Below are 15,668 nucleotides of genomic sequence, written 5' to 3' on the forward strand. Positions count from 1 at the left end.
AGCCTTAATTCCAGAAGGCCTTCAGCGTTCCCGTCAGAATGCAGGGAGATGATAAAACAGTCCTTGATGGAGGTGTGACAAAGCAAAGCAAAAGGAAAAGACAGAAAGGTGACCAGCTGATCTGTTCATGAAAGGCTTCTTTCCTTCTTATTCTCATGACGTCTGTGGGCCCACATCCGTTCACAGAGAGCAGGCATCTGGCTGGATCGGTGAGTCTGATGCCACTGGTTGAAATCTGACTCAAACATTGTGTCCTAATTTAACTACATGCTACCACCTGAAACTAATTTTTTATTAAGATGGAATACACAAGTGAGTCAATAAGGATTAATGTTGAGGTAATACAACAACTTGACTTGCAACAATGTCTTCAGTGTTGAATAACTTCTTATATGAAACACTCCTACTTATCTATTGAAATGGCCACTGTAGGAGATAAATTAAGCTACAAAAAGCTTTGGTGAACTCCAACAGATGCACAGAAGCATCTGCTCTTTTATACAAAAGAATGCTTGTTTGAGAAATACAGCATGTACAGTGACTGAAACATTATGAATTTTTATATTCAAAAGCCTAAACCCCAGTTGGAGGTAACAGGTGTCACAATGGTGGCTATCAACTTTCTCTGTTAAGCCAGGTTTTCTGCTTCAAGCTCTGTGCGTGTGTTTGATGGATCATATTATTTCAATTCAATTTCAAAAAAATGATCCCTGTGAGTGTTGCCTACTCAAGAAATGTTATCAGATATGGATAGTACAGGTTGCTCCCTTGCCACAAGGGGTCACCACAGCTGGTATCTGCACATGTTTGATTTAGCGGTTTTACGCTGGATGCGCTTCCTGATGGAACCTTGAGGGGATTTGTGTTTTCAGCTGGAAATGAACAGGCGACCTTTTGTTTGCCAAGAAAATATGTTAACCACTACATAATGATGATAAATTGGTGATTAAAGCAGTAGTTTTTCATATGGGGGGGCACTAAAAATATTTGGGTGGCACACCAAAACAGTCTCACGGATGCTACAGAAAATTTATAATCTAGGGATTTTAGAGCTGGAAAGATTCAACCTCAACACTAAGAAAATATAGATTAGAAATGGCTTTAGTTTGTCAGCAGATCACAGTGAAATTAATTTTATTGATTAAACAGATATTCTTGGGAGTGTGTCCTGTAGCTGAAATTCCACCAGTGTAAAAGACAACACAACCTGCTCCCGACCATGTTCAGAATAGGTAATCATGGGGATTTAGCCAGGTAAGAAGAAAGCCTCTTTCATGACGCAACTCTGACTTTAAGGTCACAATGGGCTGCTTATAAAATCATTTTGCTTAGCAGTATATCCATCTGACCACTGTTTGTTTTCTTGCTCTTGAATGATGCTGTTTTCAGACATCAGTCCCTTCACCCTACATGTTTTTAATATTCCAAAATACTTTTTAAGTAAGTAGTAGGGATGGGTACCGGTATCCGGTGCCATCATGGCATAACCAGACCGAAAAGCAGCGCACATTTCGGTGCTTTATTTCGGTGCTTCTTTTTCTTGAGCTATGATACACTTTAGATTCTAGCCAATCATTTTACGTTTCCGAGGATAGTAGGCGGGTCCAGGTACATATGTTCTTTTAGAGCAGAGCTACAGATTAAAAATACACAAGGCGAAGCGGTCAAAAGTCTGGCTGTACTTCACAGCAAAATATGCAAACTCAGCAGCCTGCAACAAGTGCTTTAAGCTGATACTGTGATACTGTCAAAGGAGGTAACACCTCAAATCCGACGGAACACCTGGCGACGCATAGCGTTTTTTTAAAAGCCGAGAAATGCGCCGTATTTGATAGCTTGCTGCAAGACCTCACACCGTGCACATCTACTGCGGGTGGGTTGCCAGTTATCGGACCTGGAGTTAGCAACAGCCCCCAAAAACCCGAAGATTAGAGTCCTGGCCCCTAGCCCTGCCAGTGTAGCAGAAATGATGACGGATGATGATGGCAGCAGCAGCCGTTCTTCTCTGCGTGAGTAGCTTAATGTTGTTCGTGTGTAATTTACGTTGAGTAGGCTAACCACGTTATTAAATTAATGCATGTAAGGTGAACTAGCATCCCCAGGCTTCTACCTTTCTACCTATAAAACCCGGAGAGCAGTCAAATGGTGGAAGTGGAAGCTAAATTGGCTAGTCATTCATATGTATATTAGGCTGTTAAGTAGGAATTCTGGAGGGAGGGGAGTGGGGGTGGGGGAGTGGAGTGTTTCAGTTTGCCATCTTGGGGAGAAATCAACACACATGGGTGTATGTCCTTTGTTGCTGACATTTATTGATAAAAACAGTACAAAAAACCAACCATTTGTACACATATTTACAAATAATTCAACATTGTCAGCAATCACTCACAATCCTGGCACTGCCATGGTACCTGTAGTCTGCATTTACCACATGTGTATCTTTTGCAGTGAACACATCGCACAGTGGCCTGATTTTTCTTGCATTTGTGTTTGACCTGACACGTGGCTCTTTTTCCAGGGCTAGGTGTGGAGGGTTCTGCCCGAAGCAACTGATCTTTTCTTGCCTTCTTCGCAGCTACATGAGAGTGAGCCAACTCTGTTGCAAGCGCCACCAGGAAGTCCACCCGTCTTTCCTTCGTCCCGGTGCATGCTTGATACAGCACATGTGCATTCAGTGCTGCCATGTCAATCATGTTATAAAACACGGCGACTGGCCAGCGCCGTGTTCCTTTGCGGACAGTGTACTCCCGAACCATCTGGTCCATCACATCCACGCCACACTTTGTTTTGTTGTAAAGGGTGACAGTGTTTGGCTTCCTTTTGGTGGTGTTATCAGTCTGAACCACGCTGTGCATGCTAAGAATATAGACTGTCTTCTTCCGTTTGGCCGCATACGCCGTCAGCGTGGCAGCAGAGGTTGAAAACACCTAAGAAATAAGATAAATTGTTATTTTCATAGCCCTTTTACACACAATGAAACACATAAACATAGAACCACAAAAGACCTGCAACATACCTGAGTGGTGAATACATTGCGATCTGTCTGTCTAGTGGATTGAGGAATTTCCCTGCGAATCCTGTTGACTGTGCCGAGGATGGTGGTTTTCCGTCTAAGAAGTTTTTGTGCCAGTGAAAGCGATGTGAAAAAATTGTCCGTGGTAACATTTCTGCCCTTGTCTAGGAATGGTTCCATCAGCCTCATTACTACATTTTCAGAAAGTCTCTCCCCAGTGGGACGACTGGGGTCCTTGCCAAGATATGGGAAGACATTGCAAATGTACTTGGATTTTAGGTCGCAAGCCACCCAAAACTTGATCCCAAACTTGTCAGGTTTACTTGCAATATACTGCAGGAAACAGCACCGAGTCTTTGATGGGAAAAGCTGTTCATCAATGGTGATATGTAGACCAGGGTTGTAGCACGTGATGCAGTTGGTGACAAGTGATCCCCACACACTGGAAATTGCAGCAAACTTGTCAGTCTTTGCTCGATCACAGCGGGTGGACTTGTCATCAAAGCGTAGGTGTTGCATGATGTTTTGGAAGCGGTTTCGTGCCATAATTCCAATTATCTGTGGGTTTCCCAGGTTTGCTGACCAGCAGTCATTTAGAGATGGAACCCTGGTAACCCCCCGCAAGATGACAATTGCAATAAATGCCATTAGTTCAGGGAGGTCCATGAACCAATGAACATGCTCCATGCACCACTCAGCAGGCCATTTGTAAATATGTGTACAAATGGTTGGTTTTTTGTACTGTTTTTATCAATAAATCTCAGCAACAAAGGACATACACCCATGTGTGTTGATTTCTCCCTAAGATGGCAAACTGAAACACTCCAAGTTGGTGACTTTTGGAGATTTGTTTCCCTGGATGATTGAGAATGCATCAAGATGAAACACAAAAGGAAGCTCACCGCTTTTAGCAGCTCCCCCACCCCCTCAATCACTCACCCCCACTCCCCTCCCTCCAGAATTCCTAGGTAACGACCTAATATACATATGAATGACTCCAGCATTTGACTGACTGCTCTCCGGCTTTTAAAGGTAGAAACGCAAAATGATGACTCCGCGGGGGTCTAAGGTAGAAAACCAAAATGACTGCTCTCCGGGAGTCTAAGTGCTAGCAAACATCATCATAGCTACATGCGGCTGTCTTCTTGTTTGATGGCAGATACTCCCTTCACCCTGGCCAAAAAGGCTAAAATGACCAAAGAAAAAGTGGAAAACAGTTAAACATGAGAAGTTTTTGGATAAAGTTTGTGTTTTTTTCCATTGTTTAAGCACTGCTTCCAGCCAAGAGTGATACCATATATGCCCCATAGCTGCAGAAAAGGCTAATATTGTTATCTTTTTACAAAAAAAACAGCTGAACATGAGAGGTTTTTGGACCAATTTTGTGTTCTCCATTCTTTAAGCACCGGTATCGGATAAAACCTAAACAACACCCATCCCTAGTAAGTAGGCACATTCACTGGCACAAATGTGTAACCTATAAAATACAGGTGTATATTAATATACAAACGATCCCAGCAAAATGTCTGACCACCTTGTGTGTTCAAAATATATGATTATACTATCATTTACCTCACACTCTAAAAAAAGGCTTAAAACTAAAACATTACATGCTCAGACTATGATGCACACTCATTAATAAGCAGCATTAGGTTACAATATGCACACCCTTTCAGTAAATTCAAGCTTGGCAGCTATTTTTATCATATTGGATGTGCTATTCCCATGATATCATCATGTGACTCATTGTTCCATCATGGTGGTATGCAAAAACCATGCCTATAAACTGATAAACAATGGCCTCACACCTGCCAAGCTGATAGCTGGCCATAGCAAATGTAACAACTCAAGCCTAAAATTTCACCCAGAAACACACACTGTCTGATAATAACAGAGAAATAAAAACACAAAATCATTTCACAAGCTAACACTGCATCTAGAAATGGAGAACCACGTTTGCACAGTGAGGATACTTTGCATTGTCAATCCTTTATGTGTGAATCAAAATTGCATGATTTTGTGCATTTGCATCACAAAATATATCCATCTATCCATCCGATACAAGTTCTGAACATTCAATAAAATTACTGAGCAGCTGGAAGTGTTTAAGTGTGCAAAGTGTCTAAAGGTTGCAAACAAAAAGCAAACTTTTTAGAATTGCTTCCAACTGCGGTGACTTTGCACTGTTTCCCTTTCTGTCTCAGAAAGTTACAACTCAAGAAAAAATATACATGCATTGTACAAGATAACCATCTCAAATTGATACCTTCATTTAAATGAAGCTTGCTTTCTTTGCTCAGATGGAAATATGTGGGGTTTTTTCCTCTCCTGACAGAAAGAAAAAAAATGGAGCCACTTTAAACACACATCAGCTACATGAGTTCTTTAAATAAATACTCAGAGTGACACAAACTTTAAATACAAAGCACTGCACTCATATAGGCCTCACAAATCTCAATGTGCATGTATTCCTTGAGGCAACACTGACTGAAAAATCAAAGTTCAAATGTAAGTCTGGCATTTGTAAAACCCTTAATGGCTCAGTGGGAAAACTGCTGGCTCCAAATGATCAAGACCAAACGTCTACCTTTACTCAACTGTAATGCACACAAATAGCTTGATTACAGTTAATGTTCAGATTAAGATAAAAGTTTGATTAAGTAGTTTACATGAGTCACAGTAACCCAGCAAAGAGAGAAACACTGGGGTCACTCTGTTATTAATGTCTGGATTTGAGACGGGACAAGAGAAGGGAACTGCTTTGACTTTGCGAGTGGCTGGAGGTTGATTCCCATCCACAGGACACTGGGACTGGAACTAAAAAGTAGAAAATTTAAAAACTATCAAAATATAAAAATGCAATATGGGTTTGTTTCTGAGACACCAACTGCCCGTGAACTTGTGAACTGGGCAGTTGGATGGTCTTTCCAACTTGGGTAATTTATAAGCGTAAGCTGCTTTTCAAACCATCATTTGATACTATCTTTATCTAATAAGTTGGAGTTTCATTTCCTCTGATGCTGAACTCCTGTGACCTGATTTGATTCTACATATGAAGCCACTTTTTTCCATACCTATTAGTGTCAAGTTGCTCTTTTGGTTTGTAATGTGAAATAATCAAATAAAAAAATGAATGCATATGCACATTTAAACTACTTGAGATGTTTATTTCCATCAAAAGGTAAAAGAAAGAAAAACAAAATTAAAAATTCAGATCCCCATCAGCTTATGTTTAGATCTAATTGTAGGCTTACTATAGTAACATTAAAACATGTACATAATACAAGCACATAAATGCATGATAATATATTTTAAATAATATTCTTCCATACCACTGATTGCTTCCAAGTGATCCCAACACCATCATCAAGTGCTGGAATTTAAATATATAAAAATGTATGCATCTCTGTAACTGCAGGTTTGCCTAATATCTATGAATTTTCATTTTAAAGTTCTGAATCAGCTTCGCCAGTTAGTTTATGAGTACAGTGGGTTGTTTGGGTTGTGGGTTATTTGTGGAGCATCACAGGTGCAAAAAAAGTGCCAAACACAGATATGTGTTATAATTTCTCTAAACGAGTTAAAATCTTGATGAGACCATTTAGATTTATTTCATATAATGGAAGTGCATTCACTCTGTAAATCACTATAATGTCGACTAAAACTCCATTTAATACACACATGCACACACAGAGACACAAACACCTACTTATTGCTGTAATAGGAGACCATAAATTACTGTGCAATTCCTCTCTCTGGAATAATGTAGCATTCAATAGGGGCAATCAAAACACCTCACGTCAGTAAACCAAACCTCACACCTAACGTACTGACACACACACACACACACACACACACACAGCAGTTGTCGTGCAGAACTCTAAGCCAAAGACAGCGTCTGCTTATACTAAATGATAACGTAACGGAATGTAAATCAGAGATGTTCAGCGGTGAGAATGAGAACAGGCAAATATGTGTGTAGGTGAGTGTCTTTTTTTGGCAGCTTTGGGAGCAGAGGGTGTGCATGAGGTTTATGTGTGTGTGGAGGGAGGGCTGATGGTGTTAACATTACAGCTGCCATGTGTTTATTTCCAGGAGTTCTGGTCTATGCTGTCTCCGTCATCTCCACATGCTTAAACTGTTACTTTCCATCCATCTACACCCTGCATGTCTGCAGAGTATGTGTGCATGTACGTATGTGTGCTTCGTGGGAGGATATTAATGTATTTCCTACTTGCATGTGAATAATGCGGGGGATGTGGACATCCATGTGCACGCACGGGTGTGAGTACAGTTGCATAAGTCTACATATGTTTACAGCTGCACGCGTCCCACAGTCTCCTCTGCGTGATTAGCTTCCCATTAACTAAGTCGCATATCACCCATCAGCACATCAGTGGCTCCAGGCCTTCTCTGCACCATCTAACTGGCCAAACAAGCTGTTGTCTAGACCCTTAAAGCACACAGACTCACACACACACACACACACACACACACACACACACACACACACACACACACACACACACACACACACACACACACACACACACACACACACACCATCTGGACACCGATTAGGTACCTATCAAAGCATACAATGACTCTATTGCAAAGCCATTTGGTTACAAGTCAACACATGACCTCAAGTTAAGTAGTGAATTTATTCATTTTCTCTGCCTCATTCTGTCTTTTATTTTTTCACCAAAGCCTGAAACTGAAGAATATCTAATGGCCAATATGTTTTAGAATTAAAGCACAGATTGTGGTGTCGTCCTTAAAGGTTCGAGATACTTGACTCAAACAAGTAAACCTGTAGATGAGGTTATAAGGCTACAGATAGGAACACGAGATTCAAAAAGTGATCGAGTTAGAAATAGCTCAACAATTGTTTGGTATACAGGGTTCAGACAAAATGTTTAGTTTTTAAACAGAAAAAGGAGAGATTGAAGTATACAGTTAACTTTGTGAAAACGCTTGCTATGTCTTAAAATATAAGACGGGCACTGATTTCCTATCGAGACTGACATTGACATGGATCACTATTTTCTCTCTGCGTGTCCTTACGTTCATTTACCCTCTTCTTCATGTTAAACAATACCAAATCTTCTATACTGAATATCTCTAAGAAGCCTGAACTCAAGTAACGGGCCCCAAACAACGATCAATTACCCTCTCCACTCCCTGCTCGCCCTCCCCAATCCAAAAAATAGTTCCAGGTGGTGAGACTGGGAGGGCAGGATATCATGGAGGGAGTGCGAGTGCATGGAAAACCCTAAGCCCTCATAGTCCCAGTGCACTAAGGTTGTCACAGCCAGCTTTCCTTTGCTCCACTCCCCTTCACCTGTTATCTGTCTATCACTTTATTGTGTTAGACCATGTTGGGCAGAGAGTGATCAACTCACACAATCAGAGTATAAAGACGTTTTTCTCGCATAATCGCAGCAAATTTGATTTCCAAGATAGAAGTTTTGTAATTTGATGCCTAGCTGTCATCCACATGCTGAATTTACTAACAGCCACCCATTGAAATTTATATTAATAAGCAAAATATATATAGCACAAGTGATTATATGTCTTTGGACTATTAATACAAATTTCTGTTCTAATCATTCCGGCAATAGTTTGTAGGATTTTGCTGAAACTCGCATAATATCAGTGCTTATTATTGTATAAAAATTATCCTTTCTTTCTACACTGCCTCTCTCTCTTTCTCTCTCACCCACACACACACACACACACACACACACACACACACACACACACACACACACACACACCCACCCACACACAGCTTCCCCTGCTCCAGCTGTGTCTTAAGAAGTCAGCGCCAGACCGGTAATCTGACTGGGATAGAAGTTACTGGATCTGTATCCATTACAGGATGTAATACCCCTCTATCCCAAACTCTCAACACTTCCCCTTTCTGCACCTTTCAGAGGTCATTCTAAGATGACTGTTTCCTCCATTTTTCTCAGCGCTATAGCCCCATCCAAATATAATGCAATTTGCTTATTGCACATTGCTTTGTAGCTGATGGTTACCCACTATAACAGCCATTCCAGGTGGTGAGAGTAACCCTCTAATGCATTTTACCACAATCAAGTTTCAACCCATGTTGTGCATTACACCACTGGTAGTTGCTTCACCTGAGAAAAGTTTCGCTTTTTTACTTTGAAGTTGCTGATTTTTATTGGTATTACATGGTTTCTAGTCACAATATCATCACAAACCGAATACACAGAACTTCTGGGTAACCGACACACTACAGCTACAGGAGCTGCTCAGCCAGGGTAACCCATGCTATGAAGCTCCCAGCACACAATTTCTGTGCTGATGATGCTGCTGGTTTGAAACTCCTGAGTCAGCAGAGCATTACCACCATGAACCTGAGCACTCAGCAACCCTCAGCACTCAGTAACAAGTTGCTGGAGTTTTTAAATGCTTAAATTCGCCAATAATACCAATTAGAGTTGATCGTAGAATATCTACAAGAGAAGAACTTTCATAAACTGGCTTGTTGCAGTAGTGACAATCTATTTGCAGTATCACACTCCAATTCAGTGAGATCTATAGAATGTCCCAGTATTTTACAAATGTTTGTAAAGGCAGACTGCATGGCTAGGAGCTTGGTTTTATACATCTATGACAATGTAACTGAAAACACCTGAATTCAAAGATTAAAAGGAGTAGCCCAACACTTACAGGCCCCTTAAGTGTCAGTATCAAAAATGGTGTATTTGAGACTCATATCTGTGTCATTACTTTTATAGTAGAACAATAAATTCTCAAATGTCACCACATTAGTCTTCTGGGTACCAGGTTGTTAAGCCTGGTCAGGCCATGGTTTTTGGTGCAAGCTGAAGAAGAAAAAGAAGGGGAAAAAAAATCACATAGAAAATTGACAAAGGGAAAACAAATACTAATAGAAAACCAATAACAAGCACTAAAATGTTCCCCCTCTGGCTCAACGTTACAGTCAGGACATCAGTAGTTCTAATGAGGTATCAGTTTTCTGCATGTGAACAGAACACATCCTGTCAGAAAGCTTTAAGGGTGAGGAATGGAAAGCACAACTAACGGCACGGTACACTGAGTCACATCTCAAGTGCTTCTTTTCTTATTTTTTTAAAGCTGTGTTTTATTCCAAAATGCCTAATGACTTCCTCAGAGCAGAGTATCTTCAGAGACCCTCTCTGCATCCCTAAATGCAATTGAATGAATTCACTTGGAGTTGATGGGAATCATCTCTTTCACTGCTTTTGATTTTCTCAAAAACTAACAGCCAGGGCAATCCGTAAGTATGAAGTATGTTACTTTTACAATAAACTCAAAGAACTATGGCAAATTCTTAGGAGCTCGAGAACACAGGCAGCAAGTGTGATGTGTATATCTTGGCCAAAAACCAGGTAAATGTTTTATTCAGATAAAATAACACCTGAAATTCCACAGAGAGCAACAGTCTCATTAGAGAGCAGTGACAAAAGCAAAGCAACTGGCGGAGCTTTGACTGTGAAAACTGATACAGCCGTGCTTATTTCCACCAAGGACAATGAAATGTAAGCTATCACGCTCGCTCCTCACTTCCCAGAACTCACATTGAAGGCTGCAGCGTGGTGTAGGTGGAAGGTCACAAAAGATTTGTGTGTATGAGATTCATAAAGTGTGCATAAGAGTGTGATTTCCCTATACTGCCTATGCCCACTATGCGACAATAAGGAATACAATGTTACCTATTTGTTTACCGCACAGACAATGGCGTATAAATGCCAGAGGGCAAAATGTGACTTTTATGCAGACACAACAGAGTAGGCATTTTACTGGCTGTTTAGAAAATTAACTACTCCATTTAACTATTTAACTACTCACCTGTGGCAACATGAACAAGGAATCCCAGGTATAGACATCTATTCAGTCTACCAAGTTATTTGTGAGTTGTTACGGAACAAAGACAATACACCGAGGAAATTAAGATACAGAAAGAGAAAAGGAGACGGAGACAGTCTTGTACATAACAACCACCTCGCTCCGTCTCACAACTTCTTTTAATTGACAAATGTTTGCCTGTTGAGTCACGGCTGAATTTATTGACAATCAATCATCTGTATGTCAGCCGATGAATAGGCCTGTTGCTGGTCCAATCAGTCATCTACGCGTAAGCCAATAAATGCGACTAACAGGCCTCAGGAGAAATGCTTTCTGAATACAGTTTGGACAGTTTGGATCAGCACAGTCCCTTTTTTGTGTTTCTGTTTATTATGTGAATTTTGCTGATGCCAGCAAATAAAATAAGACAATGAATTAAATCCTAGCATCTCAAATTCACACGCTAAGAATTTAAAGGCTATTCAGCACAGAGCAGTGTTCTAACGCTTACATATAAATAGTCATTTTTCATTCTTTTAGCTTCTAAATACTGGCAATGCCGGGAAGGATTTATGAAAACTGGACTGAAGATTTTCTCAGCAAATGCCTTACAAATAGAAAAAACACACACTGTGAATGACTAACTAGGAGCATAACACAAACAAGAAATCTTGGGTGAGGTCCAACATTGTGTCAGATTTAACAGTTCTTCTTTGCTGGCAGCTGTTCTGCGGCATCTTGGATGGAGCAGTCGGCGTTACCGTGCATCTAAAACATGTCGACACTTTGTCAGTTTGCACCCCTGTGCACTCAGGTGTGCAGTTTCATGCTTAAAAGCACATAATATTTAAAATAACTGTTATTCCTTCCAAAGCTCCAGTTATAAATTATGAAGCAGCACCTGAAAACAAAGCGAGTAAATCAGAAGGAGGGAGCTCGGCACAGACTGCTTCTGGAAAACCACCCAGTGACAATGACAGGAAAGATATACAAGACAGAGGAGATGACTTGCTGCCAGAGGTCGCAGGAAGACCTCGGCACATAACATACTGAGCATGAGGTATGAGCGTTTGCTGGCTTAACTTCAGGGCTCCCGGCTGAAATAGCCTACAATGACTTTAAATAGATCAACGATAAAGAAAGAGATAGATAAATAAACGCAGACACCATCATTAATTAGAAACACTGTCCAAATCTACACTCTGTGTTTAACTGAACAGTGGAAAGACTAACATTTAAACTCTTGAAAACCAAACTTTGTTTTTAAATTACTGATTGGGAGGAAAATCTACAAAATGCTCTTGTTACAGTTAACCCTAGAAGAGGGCATGAAAAATAACAGAGGCTGCGAGTTAACCCTTAAAGCTGAGCTAGGGAGCACCTTTTTATTGTCGCTGGAAAAAAAATTCAATATAACATTTGAGGATGTTGTAATTGAAGTAGAATTAGACGAACCATAGCTTCTTGACCTTCCCCGAGGCTTTAGAAAATCTGGCTCACGTCCACAGATTTGAGTTAACTGCACTTCTTTTCAGTCTGGCATGTAGAGGGTCAAGTGAAGTATAAATGCGGTAATATAAAACCTGAAAATGTAATCATTTGTGGTAATCCCATCAGTTAAGCATAAGACTTTCACTTAGGAGATTGGGGTTCAAATTCGATTTGAAGATGAAACTCAGGCACTGTTAAATAAGACGAATGAACCGTCTCCTGTCAGACTCTTTATTTCTACTTACTGCAGCTTTAAAAACAAGTGTGATGGCACTAAACGCAACAGAGTTTTGAATCTGACACGTTCTCCCTCCAACACATAACAAATCACAGTTGAGATACCAAACATGGTCACAGACAAAGCGGCCGGCGCGTGTAACATCAGTGTCAGTCTGTGAGGATGCACCTCTCAGTGTGCTTGAAGAAAATGACAAATATATTGTAAATGAACTGACATATGACTCAGTTATTATTGCAGCATAGAGTGCTTTGAAAGGGGTGTGATAATTCATGAAATGGGAACATCTTTCTTCTTTTTGCATCACAAGCCGCTGGTTGAATATTAGCTTCAGCAGCATTCATGTGCATGTGTTAAATACGCAAATTTAAAAATCATAGACTTGCTTGAAAATGTGTCGAATCAAATTTCTCATTTCAAAATCACAGCCCAAAGGAAGAGACAAAACACTGCCCTGTGCTTATTAAAAACCTTTTCATAATGACATGAAAATCAGTTATAACGCACAGAAAAAACAGCAACATACTATAGATATTTGGGATCATGTCCACTTCATTTGCATTTAACGTTTAAAACAGATTGTCATCATGGATTGCTTTCACAAAATGAAGGGCAAGGTATAGCACAGATTTAAGACGCAAGACTTAATGAGTTAAAAACTGGTAAACAACAAAAAAAACTCTAAAGCAATGCTTCACAGTGTTAATGGGAGTAAGAGACGTAATGAGCTGTTGTGGAGCAACTTCAGCACGCAGCTACTTAAAAAAGTTCAGGGGAGCAGTCAGCAGAGAAAGTTTGCAGTAACTCACCGTGTCCTTGCGCATGCAGAGAGAACAGTCCAAGCAATAGTAGAGAACTCCAGCTCCAGAAACAGAGAGACAAACAGCGCTTCAGCCTTTCTCCCTGCACTGGCATGGTAAGAGTGTGCCGCCGCTCCTCTCTTCTCTGGTCTCCTCTCTTCTCTGGTCTCCTCTCTTCAGCGCTCTCCGCACGATGGGATCCGCTCACACGCCGTCGCTCCTTCTCAGTGTGTATGTATGCACCAGAGAGAGAGAGTGGGTAGCAAGAGAGGCGGGGGTAGTATCAGGCATGCGAGCTCCTGAATCTGCGAGTGCGAATGTGTGTGTGTCTGTGTGGGTCCACCGAAACGTGAGAAAGTCCACACCACACAGAACACACCGGCAACAGCAGCAGCAGTTGGAGATGATTGTCCCCCCAACCCTGTCTGACAGTAGCAGCCCAGCTGAGAGAGAGAGGGAGAGAGACAGACAAAAAGGGGGAGTTTACTTCACTTGCCTTGTAGGGAGGGCTGGCCCTCTCTCTCTCCACACACACACACACACACACACACACACACACACACACACACACACACACACACAGGGAGGGAGGACATGGGTGGAAAGAAAACAGGGGCAGAGAGCAGACAGGAGCAAGATGGGGTTTTAGAAAAAAAAAAGTAGGAGGAGGGTGAGGAGGACATTGAAAACAAGCAGCACTATCTGTGGGATTCTGCACCTTTAACAACTTATAGATATCTGTTTACACTTTGTTTTGGAAATAAGACTGTTAATCGGGTGAGATTGACATAAAGTGTTGACCTAACAATAAAGCAGTGCTACAATTGACCATACAATACATTTCAGATTACTGCAGGAACTAAAAGAAAATCATATAACATCCACATGTACTTCCTTTCATGTGATTGCAGCGGATCCTAACTGTTGTGCGTTTGCATGGCCTAAATGGGAAAATTGGACCAATGTATGTTCAGTAAATATATCAGAATAGCTGAATATCAGAGTAACTGCCAACACTGGAGGTACTGGATAAATCTGTGTAGTACTTCAAGTATAATTAAGGGAAAAAATATACTGTATATGGAAGAGGCCCTACTTTAGGTGTGGTTTAATAGAGTGGATTTGAATTGTTCATGTTAACACGTAGGCAGGCTAACCTGTAGTGTACTTAGACACCCTTTATGCATATGGTTTTGAGCCTAAGGCATTGACCTTTAGCTTTGGTCTTCAGCAGGCTGGAACGAGCATATGCAAAACAACATTTGAATAAAACTGCACTCAGGTTTGTGTCACCGACGACTCCACAGTCTGCACGGCTGGAGTCGGGTTTATCATTCCGAAGAATTCTGCTTTACAATCCCAGATTTACGAAAAGCTACTCAAAACACCTCTTCACACAGTGGCGTGCTATTCAAGTAGCTGGCCTAGACACTTTGAAGGAGCTGTTAGAGATTACATCACCCAAGCCTGGAGCTTTTATACTAATAAATAAATGGGTTGAGACACTCTAATAGACCATTTCCTTTCCAGAGCTATCCTCTTGCCTGTAAGGCATGCTTTCGGCAAAACCGCGTGTGTGTGTTTGTGAGAGCGCACGTGCGTGTGTGCTGGTAACACTTTGCTTTTAGCTGAAAATATGACAGACCTGAAACACCACAGAATGAGCAGCTTTTTTTTTTTTTTCCCCTCCTCAAAACACAAAATGCTGAACATTGAAGTTTCGAGGTTAAATAGATGGGGGTTTTGTTTTCATGTTAATCTGCCTCTTTGTTGCTGCCGCTGTTCTTTGCACTTCTTTTCTTTCTCACACTTGTTCATGTTGGTCATTAAAGGCAAACAATAGGCTGCCTGGCTCCCTCGCTCTTCGATGAGAGCAAAATATCACTTCACAAATAAACCGTCCTGCCCTGCTGCTGCCCTATCGTCTTTCTGTCTGCCCTCATCATTGCCTCTCTCAAGCCCTGTTCACATACAAACAATAAATGTTCTTGTCAATTTTCCTCTCCTGTGAAAGAGAAGATCCAGTCTCAGTTTTTGAAGCAGGATGCCGAGCTGGGGATGTTTAGCAAATAAGAAGCGGCCACTTGTGTAACTTGATATTTCAATTAGTATTTTGACAATTAATTAACCAAATACATCTATTTGGTGTCTTTCTTGCTACAAGATTACAGTGATCTGATTTTTGAATAAAATCCTTTTTTTTTTGCCCTTTCTGAACTTCTGAAGTCCTGGATTCGGTTATAAAGTCAAAATTTTGAAGTGA

At 40.9% G+C, this 15,668-nt stretch overlaps 1 protein-coding gene across 5 annotated transcripts in view; it reads right to left on the reverse strand.

Annotated features, from left to right (window-relative positions):
- bmpr1ba (bone morphogenetic protein receptor, type IBa) overlaps positions 1 to 15,668 on the reverse strand; it is a 68,504-nt gene that overhangs the window by 9,019 nt on the left and 43,817 nt on the right. For 2 of the 5 annotated variants that reach the window (XM_085294561.1, XM_085294560.1), the window contains one exon: positions 13,415 to 13,848. The exons of 2 other annotated variants lie outside the window; for them this stretch is intronic. In XM_085294561.1, coding sequence (XP_085150687.1) covers positions 13,415 to 13,520 — 106 coding nt within the window. In that variant the 5' untranslated portion in view covers positions 13,521 to 13,848. Of the gene's footprint in view, positions 1 to 5,276; positions 5,317 to 13,414; positions 13,849 to 15,668 lie in introns of those variants that run through there. One more of the 5 variants, XM_085294562.1, reaches the window with a different exon arrangement.

Source organism: Mchenga conophoros, linkage group LG12 (assembly GCF_057382185.1).
Source record: "Mchenga conophoros isolate Kocher_MC1m ecotype Shallow Benthic linkage group LG12, M_conophoros_male_GT1.1, whole genome shotgun sequence".
Lineage (NCBI taxonomy): Eukaryota > Metazoa > Chordata > Actinopteri > Cichliformes > Cichlidae > Mchenga > Mchenga conophoros.